The sequence below is a fragment of the Anser brachyrhynchus genome (assembly GCF_964034855.1).
Source record: "Anser brachyrhynchus genome assembly, chromosome: 1".
NCBI classification, from domain to species: domain Eukaryota; kingdom Metazoa; phylum Chordata; class Aves; order Anseriformes; family Anatidae; genus Anser; species Anser brachyrhynchus.
The window spans coordinates 57,851,948-57,874,881 of record NC_137694.1 but is presented as its reverse complement, the minus strand read 5'-3'; the positions used below and the strand labels follow the sequence as shown (position 1 = coordinate 57,874,881).

General features: G+C 47.1%; 1 protein-coding gene across 2 annotated transcripts; it reads left to right on the top strand.

The window, feature by feature from the left end:
* Positions 1–16,594: 16,594 nt before the first annotated feature.
* On the top strand, positions 16,595–21,937 carry LOC308194593 (uncharacterized protein). Of its 2 annotated transcripts, none has more exons than XM_080590714.1 (5): positions 16,595–16,840; positions 18,645–18,809; positions 19,271–19,369; positions 19,804–19,909; positions 21,477–21,937. In XM_080590714.1, exons 2-5 carry the CDS (start codon positions 18,731–18,733, stop codon positions 21,637–21,639), a joined length of 447 nt encoding a protein of 148 aa, XP_080446840.1. In that variant the 5' UTR covers positions 16,595–16,840; positions 18,645–18,730; the 3' UTR covers positions 21,640–21,937. The 2 variants fall into 2 exon arrangements, with proteins under 2 accessions (XP_080446840.1, XP_080446839.1); XM_080590713.1 differs by having other exon boundaries at positions 18,645–18,979; positions 19,287–19,369.
* Positions 21,938–22,934: the final 997 nt, after the last annotated feature.

Here is a 22,934-nt window from a genome sequence, read left to right as displayed (position 1 = left end):
ATGGTCTTCCTCTGGCGGAAGCTTGTCTAGGTGAAGTTCAGGAGGAGGAGAAGGAGGGTTTTGCTGCCTGGGAAGCTCAGAACATCCCAAAAGGCTGCTTGGGGCCTCCAGCTCACGGGCGGGTGACTTTATTCAGTGTCTCTCCAGGAGCTTGGGGACATTTCCGGGGACGTTGTGCTTGTGTGTGCCTGCAGCAGGACACAGGGAAGGGCTCGGGGCTGCCTCGGAGCTCGTGTGCTGGTACCAGAGGCTCCTGGCACGTGCCCTGGTGCGGCACCAGCCAAGAGAAGGCAGCAGCCGTGAATGTGTGCTCTTGGTTTATGGAGTGGGCTGCATGTTTGTAAAACACCTCGGCGATACAGCCAGGGAGGGTGATTAGCTAATTTCTTCCTCCTTTATTTTCTCTGGATGAGGCATTTATTTGTGCAGCGTAATTAGCGCGGCTATGTGCAGGTGTGTGCCATCTGGAGCGTGCCCAATTAAGTCAGAAGAATAAAAAAGAAGGGCTGGGAGAACGTGAGCGGGAGGGGAGAGCCGGGAACAACCCCGGCGGGGGTCCCTGCTGTGGTGCTGCTCGTGGCAGCCGTCCCCTCGAAGGGGCTGCGTGGGCTTGGTGGACCGGGCACTTGGCGTGGCACCGAGAAGGGTCTGTGACCCCTGCGGAGGGTGTTTCTCCTCTTCCTTGCCCCAGAAGCTTGCTGTCGTGGTGGTATTTTACACCAGGGGGGCAGTGGAAGCACCCGAAAGGAGTGGAGGGACCTGAGAGCAGTGGGTGCTGCAGACAAGTGGTTATTAGGACAAATCCGCCAAAGCTATGAAATTAATATTTTTAGGTGCACTAAATCTCTGGATGTTCTTATTCAGAAGTCACTTTTTTTTTTTTTTTTTTTTGCTGTCAGGTCTTTGGTTAGATTGTTAAAAAATAATTAGAAGGCCCCAGGCTGTGCTCAGGGTGGCCAACCACGTGGATAGGTCTGCACATGGGTGGGAGCTCATCATGTGAATGCTGAAGAAGTACAAGGAAAATCTCGGGCAAGTCAAAAGAAAGCTTTTCCCAGAGCCCAGAAAGGGAGAGAAGCTGCATGGTCTGCCTATGAATGAAACGCTTCTCTACAACTAGATTTTTCAGGGGTTTTACTCTGCAGGGGCTGTGGGGCCTTTATTTCCTGAGCATGTCAGAGAGGATCTTCTAAGATTGCTGATTGTGCTTACATTTCCAGCTCCCTTTGTGAGAGCTGCAGATTCTCAGCAATGCCTGTTATGAAACCACATTCTCAAGTGCCTTAAAAAATAAATGTAGAGCCACACTTACCCATCTCTTCTATGGGGACTTGACAGATTTTCTGCATATATGATACAACTTTCAGCATCTCATGAGCAGCTGAAGTATTTTTTCTGTTTAAAAATGGCACAAACCCACTTCCTAAATCAGAGTTTCCAGATGTGCCATTGAACGGGTCAATGAAATGTTTAATTTTTTTTTTAAACAAGCAAACATGCCCTACTCTTGGGAATGCATCCCATGCAGCTATACCCAGGCTGCAGCACAGGCTGAGGGACCCATTTAGCTCTTTGCAGTAGGTATTAAAGTGCCTGGCTGCAAGAGAGTGGTGGTCCCAGTAGGATGAATGAGCGGGCTGCAGGTCTCTCCCTGCATCACTTCAAATTGGGATCATTGGGATCCTTTTGTGTCCCAGCACGTCTGAGCTCCATGTGAAGCTGGGCCCTGCTGGGAGCACTATTGCACCACCACGTGTCAAAGGCATCTCTGCCTTGGGGAACTTCTCCTGTAAATATAGGAGGCAAGGGATGAGGGGGAGAGGGAAGCAGGGAGAGCAGCAGGGATCACCTGGTATTTAGGAGAGCGAGCAAAACCTTACCTGGATGTGGGGTCAGAAGTACTATGGCCCCAGAGATGTTTTGGTGCTGACTCTAGGCAACAGCCCACACAAGGCAGAGCAAACCTGTAATGTTGGGAAAAGCTGTTCTGATATAACATACTTCAGTGCTTCTAGTCCCACAAGCAACAAGCCTGTGGCTCCTCTGTTCCTCTGGTCTGTAGTTCACTGGCTGAGCGTGTGCCGTCCTTGTTGCATGGCACCATTGTGACCGCTGGCAAAACTCCCATTGACTTTGATAAATAACACACTGAAAATGGATTCTGTCATTTTTTTTTTGTGTGCCTTCACGGTAAAAAGCTGTGATTTTCAATTCTCCAGGCTTCCTTCTGGATCCACGCAGGAAAAAAATAAATAAAAAAATCGGGGAGCTGACTGACCACGCTTAATGAGATAAATCAGGAGTATTCCTCCTGGGTGATGTGTAGGAGACTCCCTAGTAAACCTGCTGTAAGACAGCAGGCAGAGTCCCTTGGGCCTTTCTTAATAATCAATAGGCTGGAGAAATCCCTGCAAGCCATTTATTGCCTCTCAGGTTATGAAGGAGGGTTTAAATGGAACTCATTAAAATGTCTCCTTTGCACTTTCAGTTCCAGGCTGGTGCTCCTTGTCTTGCCGCCTCAACCTCCCTATCCATTTCTCCTTTCCTTCATGCCCATATCGCTGAAGATGTGTGGGCAGTTAGCAATTTGGCGTCACCTTTGGTCCTTTCACTTAAAGCTGGGAGTGTTAGACACTGGCGAGTGCTCATGCATTGCTCTTTTTCATCCTTTTCTCGCTCTGGTGGCATTTCTTAGGTTTGTCTCTCACTTGGACCCATCTGCTTCTTAGTACTGGAATCCAGCTAATGAGATGTGTGTTTTTTACCCAAACTATTGGAAGCCATTATTATTTATTTTTAACACTCTTTCGCCTTGCCTTACTTCATGATGCTGTAGTTATAACTGAGTTCTGCTTTGTACATAAAGCTGGAATTCACAATATTTTTGTATGAAAAAATACAATTTGTCTTCTACAAACATTGCAATATTTACTGAACAGAAACCAGGATTTATTTATTTATTTATTTATTTATTTATTTATTTATTTTCCCCAGAATTTGAAGTATATCCTAGAGCTAATTAGCTTGGAGGTAAAAATAGTTGTACAGAATCGTGGAATCAGAGAATGGTTTGGGTTGGAAAGGACCTTGTAGACCACCCAGTTCCAACCCCCTGCCATGGGCAGGGACACCTCCCACTAGCCCAGGTTGCCCAAAGCCCCATCCAACCTGGCCTTGAGCACCTCCAGGGATGGGGCATCCGCAGCTTCTCTGTGCCAGTGGCTCACCACTCTGTATGTTTGTCTGTTTAACAAAATTATTGTGTGTGTCCAATCTCTTACAGTGAGTACTCACAGCAGAGTAGCGCAGATACCTCACTCTCCATATGATAAAACCCAGACTTTGGGTGCAGGTGATGTTGAAAAATATTAGGTTGCAAATATCTGTATTATTAACAGTTGCCTTTATTTACTGTAATTGTGGCATGCTAAGATAGGGGATTAAGATAGGGGATATCATGTTAAGATAGGGCACCCTGGGGAGCCCTGCACGTTGGTGGTGGCATCGGGGCTGGTCCCCAGAGCTGTGGGTGGAGGTGGTCTTACATCTAAGGCAAGGAGAGGTGGGGCTGTTGGCTTCAGGCCCTGTTCCTGCAGGTGGCTACGTATTTCACAGCATGGAAACCCAGGCTGGAGCCCATTCCTGCCCTCTCTCTGGGCTGGGGAAAGCGAAGGCTTTCTGTGCCAAGGGATGAGGCATTGAGAGATGATGGGGGAGCTCGGCTGAGGAAGGCATGGAGCCCAGCCCGATCCCACCAGGGTGTCCAATGAAGGACAGCAGTGCTGGGCAAAAAGGGAAAGGTGTCACTGCTGCTCTCACAGGGGAGTCCACACGCCTTCCCCTGCTGCCTGACAGCTGCCAGAACAAATGTGCAAACTGTTGCGCTAAAGTGATTGAAGTAGAGTGTAAAGAGATTAGTAGAATTGGCTTGTGAGACAAAATAATGCTGACCTTTGAAGTGATGAGTTGGAACCAGCAGCAAAAAATGCAAGGTTCACCAGAGACTGATGTCAACTGGATAAAAACATCACAAGATAAATGAGGATCTATTTGGAGAGCCCATGCAATGCCTAGGCCAAAGATGTCATTGTCGTGAGGAGATGCTGCTAGCCAAAAAGGTGGTTTCTCTGTATCTTTGGGTCACTTACAGTGTCACTGAGCCACCGGGGTTTGTGTGCCTGTGCACGGTGTCATTACAGCCATCCGGTGAGCTACTGCTTGTGTAAAATCATAGTAATGTTAATAGTAATAGTTGTCATATTGTTTTATGTGATGGAGTGCATAGCTCAATGATCCTTGTGTAGGCCATGACCTGGGTGTAAGAGGAGGGTTGGAGGTGTGTTTTTTCTTTAGCTATCTTCATCCCAGACCCCTACATCTGGATGATGAGCTTTCCCTGTCCTCCTCCGCACAGCACCCCCGCCTCCACCAGCCTCCCAAGCAGAGGGCTGCCTTGTGAGGACGGGCACCGCCACGGTGCTCGTGAGCTCTCCTGAGGACAGCAGTGGGAACTGGTCCCAGGTGAATCAGCTCGCTGGTTCGTGAACATCTCCGGACCAAGGTGGCTCAGGTGGGGCTGACTTTGGGAGCAGGGGCGCTGACCTTGGTGTGGCCGAGGAGGGGGAGCCCTGCTGCTGCTGCAGGTCCTACTAGAAACGCATCGCAGTGGCTTTCTCTTCCCTGCCTTGTCTGTAGCAGCTGTAAGAACTCATTTAAGCTGTTTTCCTGGTTAGACTGAAAATGAAGAATTAATATCAATAGTAATAATCGAGAAAGATTGTAATTACTTCTCCAGCTCTTCCTGGAAATCAGGAGTTATGCCAGCTGTGTTTACCTCAAAGCATTCAGATTTCCTTTTGCTGCCCAGTAAGCGTGCACAGACAGCCATGTCTCTATCCTGGCGTGACAATGCAATGAGAAAATTGTATCTTTAAATACCAACTTAATCTAATCTGGGACAAAAACAATAAAGGGCTTTAATCATAATTGCATGGTGCCTGCAGGCTGTCACCAGAGGGCAGAGACAAGGTTGTTCATTGCCACGTGTGGATAGTTCAGAAATTAAATCCCCTTTCCACAACGGCAATAGATTCTGCTACATCTTGTGTCCTTTCCAAATATTTCAACTCTGTAACCAGATAGCTCATCTCATCAGCATCTGTCAGAAACTCTGTCTTGCTTCTGTCAAGCGGTGTACAAAGGGGCAAGGAGAAACGTCTTTATAATACTGTACGTGCCTGACTTTGTAACATCACAGCTTACAGGAAATACTAGCTCGAAATATAAACAGGAGACTCGCTTTTCCTTCACAAGGCTTCTCCACTGCTTGGTACTTGCCGTGCGTGCGCTCTGTGCATGGTCCCAGCTGGGTACCCGCAGCAAGAACAGGGGTAGCCTGATGGGAATTCATCTTTGACCAGGAGCTGCACTTACACGGTACGCATGGAAAACAGTGCTGTGGTTTCAGCTTAGACAAATAAAGGTTTTAAAGCCCAAGCCGGTAAGGTACAACTTGTACGATGCCCACCCTACGTAGGGAAGGCAGATTCTGAGAACTCCTCTATTTTCCATTTCCTAAATTGGAAAGACAGCGAGAGTTTTGAGAACGCCAGCAGCAGCCTGTGAATTCATTTCTGTTCTGGTGAATATCATGAGGTTTTTGGAGGCAGGAAACCAGCTCAGTCTTAGACGTGGAAGGCACATCAACCTTGTGGCACCCCGCCCTGGCAGCCACTGGTAGTCTTTTCCTCCAAATGGCTCTGTCACACGGAAAATCCTAGTTCTAGGGGAGCGGGCAGAAGTGCCACAGACTGCCTTACAGAGAAATGCCTCCGCTAAGGAGCAGGTGATCTCTAGAACAAGAGGCAAAAGTAGGTGACCTGGAGTCTCTGGGTTTCCTGCCAGGTTCGTGGGACCTGCTGGCAGCACAGCTACCTGGGGGGACAGAGATGCAGGCAGGTGGCTGCATACCTTCTTGCTGTAATCTGTGAGCAAATAGGTTTGTTTAGGAAGGTCTAAAAGTCTTTACTGTCCTACCTGGTGCTCCCTGGGTAGTAAAACTGCATGGAAACACCTAAGGGCTTCTCATTGTGGGGAGCCTGAAGGTCGTGCATCAGATGATGCTGGTCAGAAAAGTGTCTGAGAGACCAGGATTATGCACAGGATTGGAACAGTGTCTTTGTGTTTTAGCACATAATTCCTCTCTGAACAGAGAAAAGCGATTAGATAAATCCATAGGTGGGGAAGGATTTGTCCTGTGGCTGAGCTCCGGGGGTACAGTGATGCAGAAAGACGCTGGTTGCTATTTGCAGTGTACTAGCTCTGCAGCACTTCCAGATCTTAAATTCCACTGCTCTGCAAAATGAAAAGAAGGTAAGCTGAAATTGGACAGCATCCTAAATATGATATGGCGGTCTCATGGGAGACTGAGTAGACATGCAGCAGGAGGATTCAGCATCACCAATGTGAACCATGTTGTTACAGATGCATGATCAGCCTTTTTGTCCATTGATTTCCTTCTTGCTCCCTGCTCTATCAGGTTTGGTGACTAGTGAGTGTGTCAGGAAGGACAGAAGCTCGGTGCAAGCTGACCTTTGGCTAGAAGGCAAAACAGCAAGGGAGCTGTGCCTCTTCCATCACGTCTGGTTTTAAGGAGCTGCTGCTGCAGGTTGCACTGAAGACTTGGAAAGAAATACTCTTACATGCACTCTTGCAATTCAGGTACCAATGCTTCCCTTGCCTCTCCCTTCCTGTGCTGCTGCTTGCCACGGAGCTAATGCAGCCATGAAGGGTTGCATTTTCTCCTCTCTGCTACCAGCTCCTTGCACAACTCTGTGCATGGCTCCCTGCCTCCCTTTGGACACCTCGGTGAAGAGTTATAACAAATGCAATGAGAGACTTTGCATTTTTGCTTGCAGATCCCAAATTGGGATGACAGGCATACACCAGTTGTAACAATGGGTAAGCACACAAAAGCAGGGCTCTCATTTTTTTTTTTTTTTTTGCTCTTGACGTAAAATGCAGAGGCTTTGCATCTTTGCACTCTGCTTTCCACCTATCACATTTTTTAGATAGCTCATGTAATGGGGGATTTGATACTTATAAAAAGTTTATGGTCTTAAATTTATGATCAAGAACAGAATAAAAGATATAGAGAAGTAGACTTCCTCTTTCACCCATTCCCTTTTTTTGGTCTCCTCAGGACTTAATCAGAGTCTGATCTCTCCCCACATTGCACCAGGATATCTCATTCTTTAACTAGAAAAATGTTTATACATTATCTTGGGCAATAGAGAAGGAGAAGACGGGAGGAGGTTTGTCAAATCTTGTTGCAACTATATTGTAGGGTAATGTTATTTTGTCTTACTGTCTCATGTTCAGATTCTGCTTTTATCATTTTTAGACCTTAAACCTTAAATTGTTGTAAGATAACCAGACTACCGCACTCTGCACTTCCATGCCTGTACTTTTATTATAGTTTTAAGGTTCTGATAATGAATCACCTTAAAGAAAAGGCGAGTTGCTTTGGCTGCAGTAAGTATTTATTTCCGAGCTCAGCCAGGCTTGCATTATTTCTCGGTGCCTCTTTCATTCTGAATGTATAATGCTTAGTTTTGGGATAATTGCAACGTCTGTAGTGCTTTACCTCAAAATGCTGTTTTGGACTGTCTCCCTTGGACTACACCTTAGCATAGCTTTGGTTTGGGAGAAGCTACGTTACACAAAAAAGCCCTGCCCAGCTGCGTAATGAACTGCAAGGAGGGCTGCTGCTGCTCCAGTCTCCCTGTGCCATGTACCGCTGGGCGGCCAGGCCTGGTGACTGAAAATGACCCCCCTGGGTCTGCTGTTTTTCGCTCCAGTGCCACGGCTTGACTGGAGGATGGATTCAGCGGGTGGGGAAGGAAACACTTTTAATCAGAAGCAGGAATCATCAGGCCAGCTTGCCAAAACAGACTAGGAACAGTTTATACGGCTGTTAGGAGGGCTTAGAGTAAAGCGTCTGGACATGCGAGACATCAGTACACAAACATGGTATGCCCTGAATTTTTAATTATTTTGGCCTGCAACAGCGAAAAGCATTTTAAAGGATCGGGATCCTTTGTAGTGCTGAATATCCCTGACTCCAGTTGCACTCCTCAAACCCCGCTGCGCTCGGCGCCTTCCCACGAGGTGTCTCTGGTGACGGCCCCACGCGGCCTGCCCTCCCGGCGAGCAGCCGCCACCACCCCAGGGAGGGAAATTACAAGAGCAACCTGACTCCATCAAGAACCACAAGGCATTCCTTGTATGTGAAATTACTGCAGATTCAAGATTTCTACAGAGCTCTGCTACCGCTTACTTACAGAAACGTGTTTTCACAGCTTAAATGCATTAACCCCTATCGGGCCTTAGGCTTCTATGCAGAGTTTGACATGTCTTCAGGAGATCTTCAGGACCTGCACAGGAAACTATGTGAACTAAGTAGCAACATGAAAACAAAAGGCTACTCCTGGAAATTAAAAAATAACCGAATTTAGATCAAACACTTGGAAAGTATGGCTTTTGCCCTAAAAGGTTGATCAGCGTTAGGAATTTTTTGCCGTAGGACGTTCCTTGTGTAACTATTAAAAGGCAAGATCAAAACCCAGCATCATCTTCTGAGTGCCAATGTCACGCCTGGATAAAAACAAGCTAGATCAACTCATGATATTTGCTCCCGGACATGCTGCTGAATCCCTGGCTATGCTTAGGATAGGAAGGAATTTCCTCATGTGGTGAACTGGCAAAGCCTTTGAGCTTGTCTTCTTCTTTTGCATTGCTCAATAACTGTCTTTTGGAATCTTATTTCACATTTTTTGACTTTCTGTAGCCTTGTAATCAGAGCTGATCATTAGTCTTTTCTCAGCATTGGGCCCTGTTTTGTTTCTAAAGATTTCTTCTGCTTTACTGAACAGGTATGGACTGTTGTTGTTGTTGTTATTATTATTATTATTATTATTACATTGCAAAGATACTCTAGTAATCACAAAGGTAATCTAGATTATTGTCCACCTGGAAATAAGATGCAGGGAAAGGAAGAGGGTTAAGGGAATAAATAGCTACTCAGTCAGTTACAGCCTCCTACTCCACTACCTAGAAAATCAGTGGATTGTAGGATGCTCCGGTATTCAATAGTCAAAGCATGCCTCATGTCAGGGGCAGCAGTACCCGTAAGCAGCAACCTCCCTGCTTCCATACGTGACTGGATCATTGCCGGGCCTAGTACGAGGTACACCAAAGTAATGCCTAGATCTTGCAGTTAAAGACAAAATTTCTTTATTGTTCCACTGCTGTTATGTTTATGAAAACAGTCTGTATGCGTGAGGGATGCTTATGCAGACTGAATTACTCTATTTCAGGCACGTTGCTTCCAGATCTTTATGAACAGCCCCAGGGTTTGTTTCCTTTTGGTGTCCTTGTTAACCTGTGTGTAGTCGGCTGTACTCAAATCCGATGGGAGACTTTGCACTGGCCTCACAGAAAGCAGGATTTGCCTTGGGTCAAGGGGAGCCAGCACATGGATCCAGCAACAACTGCTTGATCTGGTGTTTCTCTAGTTGTTTAGTCTGCTCTGCAAAAGGTAAGTGGATACAAATATAGGCCCTAAGTTGGCATACGCCTCTCTTATGTTCAGCCCCTGTGATTAGAAAACCACCAAGACTACACATCTACATGAAGGTTGTCTTGTGAGCATGTGGGCAAGCTGAAAACTGCAGCTGAAAGAGAAGAGTAAGTCGGATCATTTCTCCAAAAGGGATATTCACTTCAGCACATTGTAGCTGTGAGCGGCGTTTGCAGTTTGATAGCTCACCCCATTAGTTAAACTGGTTCTCTCTCAGGACTACTGGGAGAGTTTTCCCAGAGAGGCCACTGCTATCCTCCCTTCCCTCTAATGCCTTGGCAGTGCTTATCTGATTTAATATCTTCCTCGCTGTTCATGGGTTGTCCCCAGATCAGAGGCTGCTCGTGCAAAACGACAACCCCAACTACGTGACCAACAAAGTGCCCATTGCTGCCATCAGCTCTGCCAGCGCACAAAGCTTAAAGGGCTCCTTGTCAGGGCCCAGCCCCTCACACTGAAACCCCTTTCATTTAGGAAGTCAATAGCAAATGCTCTTTCGACTTCAGCTGTGCGGGAGCATGTGCCCTGCCTGGACAGAAAGAAAGGATTTGGTCCCACCAGGGGAGCTGGGTGCCCATCACAGATGCTCGCTGCGGTGGTGCGTGAAAGGCAGGTGGGCAGGCAGAAGCTCCTGCTCCTGCTCCTTCTACCATTATTTTATCATTGATCACCATTTATCATAATTGTGATTTCATTGTTATTGCTGTGGATCTGAGGAACACATGCTGACCACGCTTCCTATTTGCACCTGACAGAGAGGGAGGGTCTCAAAATATGCCTGAGGGTTTTTGAGATGACAAGCCTCGGAAAGATAACAAAATTAGCACGTGCAACTCCCCTTGGTTTTCTTTGTGCTTGCTGACAAGGTTAGCAGTAACCCTTCTTTGTGAGAGCTTATTTTGTCTCCTCTACCAATGCATCCAGACTGGCAAGCTTTAGGTCTGATTTATTATAATTTATCTTGTTTTTCTTATGGAAAGGGTGGTGAAATTAGAGGCAAATTAGCTGAAACCATCACAAATTATAAAAGGCTGAATACGAAAGGAAATTAAATAACAACAACAGGACCCCATTTTTTTTTTTTCTTCACTAAATTGAGGCATAACCTGAAGACTGTCCCTGGTCAACTTGTATTTAATATGTCCCCCTCTAACTTGAGCTGGAGGTGGTTTATGCAGCTCTGTTGGGAAGTGAACGGCGAGGCCCAAGCCCCATGAAACTGCAGTGATTAGACTGAGTGTGGTCTGTGAAGTGGCTGCTGGTGGCGGAGCCAAGCTGGCTGTCCTCAGACGAGTTCCTCTTGAGTTACGGTAACTCAAGCAATTCTGACTTTCTCTTACATGCCAGCCCTTAGCTATTCCTGGAATTGAATTCTAGGCTAGTAGCATGTGTTTTAACAGAAAAACATCAATTTGATATCCAATTTTCTCGTTCTCGTAAAGAAATGTTAATTTTTCTAATTTCTGCTGATTTTTCCCAAACGCTCCCTTCTCCCACATGTTCTGCCTTGTGACGGAAGCAGTTTATGATGAAAGAAAGTAGGACGGGTTCATGGGAAAAGCTAGACATGGTCCGGATGCTTCAGAGGATCATCTTGTAAGTAGTTTGTTTTTATTGCCTCGTGGTACAAATGTGAGTTCCAATCCTTGCTAATCTGCTTGACTCAGATTTGGGAATGGTGTGCAATGATATTAATGGGCTATCCCTAGGGTCAAAGAGTGAGAATACCCATTACTTGTATTTGAAAATCTCAGTTATGTCTCACCAAAACATCCTAATTTTCTCAGGAATTTCTGTGCAGTCAGCACAAAACGATTGTGCAATGGGCACAGTGACTCCCGCAACTATTGTTTACACTCTGCCGGCTAATCCTTTCTGTGAGTCAGGCAGTGCCTACTGGGTTGGGCATTGGGCTGGGATTAGAAGCTCATGCTGATGCATACGGCTGTGCTGCCCGGGGGCCTCAGCAGGATTACGGCCACATTGTGCTAGGCAGCATGCAAGCCTAGAGCTTGGAGCATCTTGTTGGAGCACATTCACTCTAATTCCGGATTTGACCCCATTTTTCCTTCTGGCCCTTGAGTAAGACATGTAATCCTGTTCTGTTTCCATATCTTTTCAGGGAGGTGAAAACTCATTTCCTACCCTCAGTCAATGCCTGCAACCACCTGCTTTTGGAAGAGAATGCCAGGATGATGTCACTCAAAGGCCACAGCAAAGTACTGCAGAGCAAGTGGGAATCTGTGTTTCCTGTTTCCTTTGCACAAGTGCCTCTGCTATTCAGTGAAATAGCTTTTGCAATGGGAATTTGTGCCCTCTCCATCAGTGCTGCTACACCCAAACAATAAGCAAGCAGAAAGGCACAGCCACTCTCAAATTTGTGGCACGGAGTTGCTTACCAAGCAAGGGACGCAGCAAGTGGCTCTAGGCTTTTCCTTCTGCCCTGCTCACACTGCATGTGGCTCCAAGACTAGTTTAGGGTCCATGTGAGGTAGCAAGTAGGCTTTTCCCCTCCTTGTCCTTTATGCTTTAGGTGTTCCCACTGCTGTTGTTCCTGTTTCATGCAAAAGGATGCTTGCTGGGCCCGGGGACAGTATAGCCTGTTTGAACTCCATCTCCGCACACATCTGTATCTGCTGTTAATGCCAAGCCTCACCTATACCTACTGCTCCTGCCCTACGATACTGCTCAAGTGTGAACCTTGACAGGGATAAGCTGTCTTTCCAAGTATTTTTACAGAATGGTAAGTTTGACTGAATTTTACCACCCCATAGAAATATTTTTCTGTCTGTCCTGGGCACGCTGACGTAGCTATACTGGTAGCTGGGAAAAACCAGGGCTGAGCCATGTACAGATGAGCCCTTTGTGGGCTGCCTGCTGCCTGATTTCCCTTATTACCTGGGAAGTACTACTCAGTGGGGCTTTTCTGCGAGATGCTCCGGAAGAGCAAAGATGTCTGAGGTGTGACACTGACATGTGTGGAGATATTGGTGTGCTTGTATACTGATGGCAAATGGAGTAGAGCTTACTTTCAGTTTAAAATCTCATAATTTTAATGCTGCATCCCACGTTCCTCAAAGACAGTAGCAAGGGTGGTGCTTGCTGAGGAGCTAATGGGCAGCTTCGGCTTTATCTCCCTGTTTTCTGAGCCCAGAGTCCCTCTCCATAAGCTGATAACAATGTGCTGGCGTCATCTCAGCCATCACAGGCTGGGGCTGGCACACACAGGCCTGAGGCCTGCTTTGTGAACTTCTTTGTCCCGTGAGAGATTTTAGACTGAAACTCTTGCTTGGTCTGTACCTCCTTATTTGAGGCTGACCAGTCTGAATCACTTTTGATAAACTCTAAGCAGGAGTCCCAAACGTAGCTAAGTTCCTATCAGTTTAATTATAGATCACTGGATAGAGAAGCACTGTGAAATGCTCCCACAGAAGAGAAGGCCGTGCTGGGAGTGCTCCCCTGAGGAACCGTCAAGGAAGATGCACAGGTCCACGTCTCTTATTGTGGGGCACTAAAGAGCCTTACTCAAAACTCAGACCTCACCCCACACCAAGGAATAGTTGAGATAGGAATGACTGTGGAGTAATCACCTCCACAGTACTGTGAGAGTAGCTAAGAAGAAACAGAGGACCCACCATAAGATGGTGGAAGGCTAGATCTGTAGGAAACTGGGCTTTGTTAATTTTCTTATACAAGAGACATGCTGTTTGATGTGGCCAAAGTTTTTAGATACTACCTTACGCTATTGCAGACACAAGGTCAGTCTGTCTGTAAAAATGTTAACTTACACTAAGTTATATTTGAAGACTTTCTTTACCTACTGCATTCTAGCTTTGTCCTGCAGTAGGTTTTGAAGATGCAGCACCATGTGGAAGAGGCTGGATATGAGAAGCTAGAAAGAGACATGGGGAGAAGAAAGTGTTTAGGGTAGGCATGGAGATGACTTCCTGCTTTGCTGACTCTGGTGAGTTACTGGTGCTGTCCACAGTGGTGCACACTATACCAGGTCACGTTTGGGGGACTTAAATTCATTTGACAGGCTGTTCTATAGCTTTCATTGTGTCTTCTCTCAAATTAGTGTTTGTAGAAGTTAACCACAGATTACAATAGATTAGTGCAATGCTCCCATGGGATGTGAACTTCAGGGTTTAAGCAGTGCTCTGTGGCTAACAAGAGCCAACAAGTTACACCTGAGTCATTCCCCTGGGTGAAACATGCCCTGCTCCAGTGACAACAGGAGCAAGCTGAGTATCCTCCCAGGAGGTGCCAAATGTCGACATGAGGGCAGTCATCTTCCATTGTGATTAACCAAGCAGAGCTTGCAGTGGAAGAGCCACCGAGGCGATTGATCTTATGTTTATCCTGGCAGTGATACCAGGCTGCTGACGAGATTAGAAGAACTACACTTAATGTAGACTTTTGGTAGTGGGGGAAGATTTATGTTCTTAGCATAAGCTGCTTAGGAAAAGCTTCTTTTACTTAGCATTTATCATTCGCTATTGACATTTTATTACATCGATAGCCATTGCAAGAAAACATTTTAAAGTCCCTGCCTATTTCACACATAGGCATATTCCCTTTGAAGCCGTATTTTGAGAGAACAAGACTGGCAACAAGCTGAGTTAGACCTGCTTAGTTATATCGAAGCCAACTTAACATAGTTCCTTTTTAGGCCAATGAAACAGGGTCTGATGTGCTTCCCAAGTCACTGTGTTTTCTTCTGCTGACACCGATGTGTCCAGCTGATGGTCACCTCAGATTTGTGGACCTTACTCAAGAAGCTTGTGGTGAGATTAATGGGATCTCTGGCTTGAACAAGAAATGACACATTTGAGCCAGTAGGGTGAAATGTGCTGTGTTTCCTCTATCATGACTTTGGACCCCTTTTCTTTTTCTTTTTATTTTTTTTTCCAAATGAGCAGTATTGAAAGCCAGACACATTTCTTGTAGGTGAAATGGCCTTTTTGAGTTTTCACAGGCTCTTTGTACATACCAAAGGATAACGCAGTGCACGTGCATCATCACCTAACGGTGCCTGTAATGTGCACTATGCAGAAAAGAACCGGGCTGTTGTACAATGAAATCCTACAATAACCTTATTCACAAAGAGCAATTAAGAGCAGCAGTTAACCTATATTTTCTACCCTAACTTTAAGTGTCAACACACACCCAGGACTGCAAATACTAGTTGGAAATGCATCGCGCTGTCCAGAGGCATAATTACAGAAAGCTTGTAGTTGTCTTTATCACAAAGTTTTAATTAGCAGGACACATTAAATAACCAGCTGATACAGATCTTAATGAATCATTTATAGGCCTACATCTAGGATAATTATACGTGGCTGGTCACACAAAATCACTCACATACGCCTGGGCTTATGTGAAATGCAATATGCATCTTCCTCATGTGAAGCAGGGGTGAAAGACGGGGACAGGACGGAACTGGGGCGACAGCCTACCTTCACCAAGCAGCTTGCGCGTGGACTGTTGGCAGCAAAATGAGAATAGCTGGCTTCAAAAGAAATCCACCCTGGGGGAAGGCAGGGACTCTGGGCTGCTGAACGGTCGGCTGGTTTGCTTTGTGGGTGTTTAAACCGAGGTGGCTGTCATAGGTGGGCACTTCATGTGATCCCGCTCAGGAGCAAGGTGAGGGCAGATGTGTGCCAGGACTGGGGCTGTGGTGTCTGGGGTGAGATGGGGCCCTGGTGTGGGCCAGGCCAGGTGCACAAGCACGGCCTAGACATGCCCCTTTTCTCTCCACATGAATAAATGGACGAGCTGTGCGTGCGCCTCTTCCTCCCTTTGCACAGAAGACGCATTTGGCTGTGGGCAGACTGCTCTGGTCGCCTGGCCGTGGTGACAAGATGGTGCAACCTGTCCTTAGAAGAAGTCTGCCAGGCTCCGGGATGGCGCGTCAGGCCAGTCCCCTTTCTTTCATCGGGTCCCATTACGCTGGGCTCCCCGTGGCTCTCGCTTCCCACCTTCACTCCCTGCTGCTGGCCCATGAGCTGGGGGGTCTCGGCCTCAGGTCCTTTAGTTCGGCTTGTGTAATTGTGAGCTGTCGCTTTCATCGAGTAATACTTCAGTGCCTGGTTGCGTGGGGTACTTAATGTGCAAAAAGACATAATGACCTCCTACATCAGATGGACGTGTTTGCCCATGATCTTTCCTGCAGTGTCTTATTTGGCTTGCCCTGCTCAGCTGGAGCCCCAGAAGGAGCAGAGCCTATGTTTGTCTGATTGTAAGTCAAAAGCTAGGGATAAGCAAACCATTGTGCATGTGTATTTGGAAAGAGTAGGAGAAAAGTATTACCGACACAGGCAATATTGTAATCAAAAGTCCTTCAGAAGCGGCGTTGAATAATTTTCTCAATTATCCACAGAGTCTGCTGTTAACAGGTTTCCCTGGTTGCCCCGCACCAAACTCTGCTGATCCCTGCAAAGCTTCTTTCCCTTTATGTACAGAGCTTTTCTTAAAATTACTGGGCTTTTTGGAGTTAATATGTTAATCTTCTGATGCGCCGCAGCAGGCGTCTGGAACAGATCTTACCAGACTGTTTACGCTGTGCTTCCTCCCAGGGTGGTTTGAGGCAAGGGAGCACTTGTGGCAAGAGCTGATGTGGTGCAGAGTTTGACAGCATCTGTCCACACCTAGCTTTTGCTTTTGTCGGGGAGGGAGGAGCGGAGGCTCTCAGTACGGCTTCTCAGCTTCTTTCCATCAGGAGACTGCCACACAGCAGGGCACGAGCCTCTGCTTCATTTCCAGGACGGCAGAGGTGTCCTTTGCTGCCTTTTCTTAGAAGGAAAGGAGAATCCTGGTGGAAGAGGTTTACTTTCTCACCCTGAGGCAGAAAATGGTCAGGATGTGGTCCAGCCCTGAGCCCAAAGGCACTTTCTCCAGAGGACCATGCTGCATGGTCCACCCAACAGGGCAGCTGCTGGGAATGCTCTCAGGACCACGCTTGCCAGCATCCTGCGTGCTAAAGCTGACAGCCTGCCTGGACTGACGGCTGTAATAACTTCACACGTTGTGCTTGTTGCTGTTTTCATCCTCCCAGGCCCCTGGGAGGTAAGGAGGTGATTTTCTGGGGGAGAAACTGTGACATGATGTGATGAAGCCACACAGGGAGCCCGCGGCAGAGCAGCACAACTGTCGGACAGTCCTCGCTCCTTGGCAGCTCTGCCTGATGCTTGTGCATAGGTAGGAAATGGTCTGTGAGTGGCTATGAGGAGTAGGAAAGATCCAGGGAAGGGATCTTCAGTGTCTGCTCCTGACAGTGAAACAGGGCTGCGGGAACACTCTTAGTGTGCTGGGTGGTGGCAGAAGGGCTCCTGCCCTGTGTCTTCAGTGGAGCAGATTTTTCCCAGTTCTCTTGTTAGACTCCCAGTCTTGGTTTTCCAGCCACTGCCAGCACTGTCTGGGCGCAGGGCCATGTTTACTCTGGCTCTACAGCCAGAAATATGGTGAGCTCTGGTTCGTGCTAGCGTGTGGTTCAGCCGAATGCATCAACATGCGTCAGCAGGAGTCACCAGCTACATAACGCTGAGACTTGGTGGGGAAACTGGGGGGCATTTAGGACAACAGCGAAGAGAGCAGCACAGACTGGCAGACAGACGCTTACTCAGAACATTTTTAATTTTCAAATCACTTTATCAGAAGGCCGCTTGCTATTGTAAAGCATCTCTTTCACAGTGCCATGGTTTGATTTCCAAACTGTATCGGGAGTGCAGTTTATTTTTCAAGAGCCAATGTACGACTTACAGGCTCAACCACACATCTTCCATTAATTATCTCTTGGCCATGTTAGCTCTGCAATGATAGCACCACTAATATGTCACAAGCTCATTTTCTGTCATTAAAATCAGCAGATACGACCCTGATCCTTGCTGGGAGCACATCTTCTCAGCAAGAAGATGCTGTTTTATCGCAGGCGCTCTTCAAAGCAGAGTGCCATTTAAATGCCAGATTGTGCTGGAGCAGAGCCCTGCTCCCGCTTTCTCAGACCTCCTGGAGCAGGGCAGAGCTAGGTGCCTGCAATAGCCCCCACGTCAGTGCCCAGCCTGGACTCAGCTTGTCTTTACCAGCCTCCTTCTCCTCCTCTTGGTCTGACAAAGAAATGATCTGAGTTTCAAAATGCTGACACATAGGTACTGCCCATAGTTATTAAAGCATCAGTTGCATATTTCTGGAATGCAAATAATTTGGCTGTTGTTGCTTTAATTTCTTGACTCCTTGTTGTATATACTTAAAACACCTTGGGAGGAAGCACCCTGGATGCCACGTCCATCATTTTGGGCTGCATGGTGAGGCACCTTCTTCCTGGAAGAGGATGTCCTCCACTCCTGCAATCATGGGCTGGGGTCAGAGTGTTGAACCAGGGGTTGCTGCTGCTGTTCTAGTTTGGAAATTTTTCCAACTTCTGATGCCCCTGTTCCCTCTCCCATCCTGCCATATACGCTTTGGGGACCAAAAGGCATCTCTTCCCAGGCTATGTCTAGTGCCGAACTCTGCGCATTGAAACCTAGCAATCCACTCACCGCTGGCTTAGGCAGCAGCTTGCTCCACCAGCCAATTCAGTTCGTATCGGAGAAGAAAAATAACAAAAAATGCTCCATTTGGGATGCCCCCATAACATGTGTAATGTTGCCATTTTAAAAAGAAAGGACGGAAAAATCCAGCCGCTGGTATTGGCCGTATCCTTCTCTTACAAGTCGAGACGGGTGGTGCTGGTGCACAGACGCGTGCCAGGGGAGGCAGCTGAACCAAAATCTTGTAGAGAAGATTGTACCTGTGTGTGCTTCTCCTGGCAGAAACCAGCTGCAGAAGGTGACCCATGGCTCAGGTGGGGCCTGGGCTCCTGCTAGGATACTGTGGTAATGCAGGAAGGATCTGGTGTGAATTTGCTTCTGGGCCTACCAATGGGTTTATTTTATTTTAACTGTTAGCGTTGTAAGATCAGAGATAGGACTGGGTTCCAGTGGCAGCAATCTCGTTTCTGTTGCAGGGTTATAGATGTGTTTGGGACCTCAGCATGTGTCTGCATGGCCCAGGGGCTCTGAAGCATCGCTCTGAGTTGCTGCCACGGCCAGGATGATCCATGTCCATGCACTCAGCCAGAGCTACAGACACAGAAAACCAACCTCTTGGACTGACAGAACTGCATACAAAGGTGGGCCAAAAGCTTCTGTCTCAAGGCCATCAGGAAAATTCATTACATTTTCCTTCCACAGCGTGCTACGGAGCCTTTCCTAGCAGGGCTCTGGGCCGTGCTGCCACGGGGCAAGGGGCTGATTTCTCACCTGCTGCCGTGGCACCAGCAAGGCAGGAAGGTGAGCCCAGGTGAGCAAAGACTGATACTTATTGAGCAAACTAGCACGGATGAAGAAATAGTTCTTTGGCAGGAACGTTTAAAAGCAACATATATTAAAGGTTATTATGTAGTGAAATACTACAGTGGTGGGGACCGTGTACGCTCACAACAGGCTGCGTCCTGTGAACCTCACAAGACAGCCAAGATTTCAGGAGTAAGAGGGAACTGTTTTTAAGCTGATTTCTAATAAAGCCGGGCTTACACAGCCATGATATCTGTCTCTCTCTGCCTGCTTACTGCCTCCCTCTTCTCCTCAATAGCTTTTGTCTCCATTAGGGTCAAAGACAGCGATGATCCCTCAAGGTCTGCAAACACCAGCGGCAGAGCTGGGGAGAGACCCGGGGAGCAGCTCCCCACAGGTAGGTGGACATCAGCCATGCAGCTCCTGGCTCTGCTAGGGCCGTGGCCGTGACCAGCCTCCCTTGGGCTGCTCTGCCTCATGGCTTATGCAAGCTCCCAGGGAGAAGGATTCATCCTTTTCCCATGGGAATGACCTCTGCTCTTCTCCGCTTCCTCGTGGTGCCAAGACTCGTTCTCAAAGTCTACAATGTGGGCTTGTTTCACGGGTGACTTCCAGGCTTACTTAAGGGTCTGTTTTCAGCCAGGAGAAATATTGGTGGAGCCTGGCGCTGACGTGCTATCGCCCAGCTCTCGTGCTCTCAGGAAGCTGGTTATCAGACAGAATTTTAATGGCTCTTATGTGCTGTATGAAAGGCTAGCGGTATCAGAGGGAATTCTTAAACAGACTTGTTCTGAGCTTTACGCGATCCTTCTTTTTTTTGCCTTGCTGCAGAAACGTATGCCCATGCTGCACGCCGCAGAGCAGCGCAGCTGACAGATGCCCTGGGGATGTGGTGGTGGTGGAGGAAGCTGCCTCAGCTGCTGGCTCAGCCCAAGGGGTGGGTTTGTGTCCTCTGCTTGGTGCCATAACCTGGCTTGAGGGTTCCTGAAAAGGGCCACACGTTGCTCTACCCCTTGTCCTCCTGGCTGGAGCCATCTCTGGGGTTGCAGCTCAGCACACGGCTTAGAGGCTGAGTGCAGGGAAAGGGAGAGAAGGGAGATCAATAAATCTCAATAAGGGGATAAGTGAGACAGTGGCTTAAGGGGAAGATCCAGAGAGCTCGTAGTTATCATTAGGAGGGACAAGCAGTGACGTCTTATTGGCATATCTCATTAGAAAGTGCTGGGAGCTACTGGACTGGACAGTTGCTTCAAATGCCAGCGACCTCGGGGGAGCTGGATGTAAATGTTGTAATTGATATAAGGATGGAGGCTGCTGCACTACTAAGTGACATTTCAGATATTGTGGGAACAGGTGATGTGAAACGTCCTCGGCGAGCTCTGTTTCCCTCCACTCTTTTGACTCCTGTCAGAGGTGTGTGTTCAAGCTTTTCTCTGGGCAGATGGCTTCTGCAAATAGAACCGGCTTTGAAATACAAAGTTTTGCCGAATTCATTATACGCCTTCTGACTTCAAAGCTTTGCACTTTCCTCTTTAGTTTCAAATACAGTTGTGTGGCTGCTTTCAGGCTTGTTACGTCAGAGATGGATGTCATGGTGCATGTCACCAGCCGAGTGCAGCAGCCCTGGGAGCGTCACCAGGGCTGGCCCTCACCTCCACCCACACCTGGCCAGGAGCCACACGGTCCTGCACTTACCTGGCTCCTGGGGGCTCTCCTTGGCAGGGACTTGTCTGGTTTGTCCCATTCCTGAGCCAGGGGATGGCCGTGTTAACCTGTCCCACCACCCCGGCCCTGCTAGGCCGTGGGACAGGCTGGGGTTGGCCTTCACCTCCGAGGCTGCTCTGCCCAGCCAGGCAGCAGTCCTCCTCATTGATGTCTTCGCAATGAAAAGCTTCTTTTCTGAGAGTGAGGAGCTTTATGAACTCATCTTTACATCACTTATTTCAAATTCACCTGGAGCATGGTGGTATTTCTACCTGCACCTCAGCAAGTGGATGGCAGCAGTCAGAAGTTCCTGCGAGCATAAAGCTCTCTTCATTACTTTACTTTGCCTTGTGCGCTTCACTTTGACTAAAGTTGTGTATTTTGGATTTTGCATCTCATTTTTGCTTTTGAGGATGGGTTGGAGCTGTTCTAAGGAATGTCATTTGGAGAGCTTACTCTTTGTATCTGTTTGCTACACAGAGAAGTGACATTTTTTTGGCCAAAAGTGTTCTTGGAAAGAAAATGTCACTTTGTGAAACCTAAATGTCAGTTTAGTCGAATTGTTCATATGAAAAAAAAAAGAGAGAGAGAAAAACAAGTGCCCAAACTTCAAAGCAGCTGAAGCACTCCTTTCAACATCTTCCGATTTGCCACAACTTTATTTCAAAACCCTTCAGGTTCATTTTGGATGTTTTTAAAGGCTCGAAGCCAAAATGTTGCAACCAAACAAAATGCTTGCTCCATTCTCTAACTATTTTTCCTTTTTTTTTTTTTTGTTTTTTTTTTTTTTGTTTTAATAGAACTGGCATCAAACAGAAAATCTATTTTTCACCCTGCTCTGCTTGTCTACAGCATCTGGATAAGTTGGAGACAGTATTTGCTAAACTGAAAAGTATTTTGGGAGAAAAAGTTCTTCGTTTGTACCTTGGCTCTCAGCAGCTGGATCCTTTATGGATGCTCTAAACCAGCAGTGCATTACGATTTTCAGCATTCCTCCGTATACTCTTGCACTGAGAAGCTTTTGTGGGATTTTTGTCTTATCAGCAGTACGTTATAAAAATGTCAACTATTTCCAAGCCTTTAAAGTTCCATTGAAGGGACTCTTCTTAATTTCAGTCCTGGAGTCGATTTATGTGTGGTTTGATCATCTGTTCCTCCTTCCATACAGATGCTATCAACGTGGGCAGCAGAACAGCCCTGTCACAGGAGATTAATGGCAGAATGTGGCGTTGCTTGTGGAAGCAAAGTAACTAAAGATGAACAGTGATGTTGTACCATATGAATAAACTCTGAAATCAGAATATTTTTTCTAAATGTTTCAGCATCCTAAGTACAAAGTAATAACCCTGTCAGGGACAATACTCGCTGCTCTCTCATCTGGATGTGATGGGAATTAGCTGCAGGTGTGCCAGTGGTGGGAAGCCAGCAGGCAGTTGCGTGAAAGAAAAAAGCACACAAGTCCCTTGGTCGCAGCGTGGGGGTAGAAACCTAATCCTGCTTAGAAAACCAGAGCTGCTTTGAGTATAGCGTTTGGTTTGGTTTCCTCTTGAGAAAGATAATGGAAAAAAAAGAGAAACATATATATTTGTATATCAGACAAAACATGCTGTAGATTTTGGTGGAAGATGGAGGCCAGGTTGGATGGGGCTTTGGCCAACTTGATCTAGTAGGTGGCATCCCTGCCTATGGTGGGGGGGTGAAGTTGGATGATCTTTAAGGTCCCCTCCAACCTGAGCTGTTCAATGACTCTGTGATGATTCCATGATTGTACAGAGAACAGCCTGTGAAATCCAGAACTAGAGCAGGCAGGTATCGAATGGTGGATGGTGAGGAAACACTTGCTGAGCACTTCATACCTTAGTACAAAATCAAGGAGGGGTAGAACTTGAGCGAAGGATGAGACTTAACGATATTCCTGTTCAACTCGCCAAAACAGAAATAATCCCAAGGCATTACCGGGGTGGGGAAGGTTACTTAGCTGTTTTTCAAATTTGTTGAACTGTTAGCTTACAGATTTCCATGTGCATTCATTTTCAGAGGGGCTAGCCAAAAGATGCTTGATGCTGAGGAAATTGTGAAAATCTAGCTCTTCTTAGCTGTCTCAAGGAGAGTGCTCACAGTGTTCAGTTTTTGGAAATGCCAGGTCAAGGCCCTTGCATAGTAAGACAGATCAATAATTACAGTGTTTATACTGTCTGCTCACAAACATGTTGAGCCCCAGCTATCTTTGAAGCAATCCCCCTCCGAAGCACGTCGCT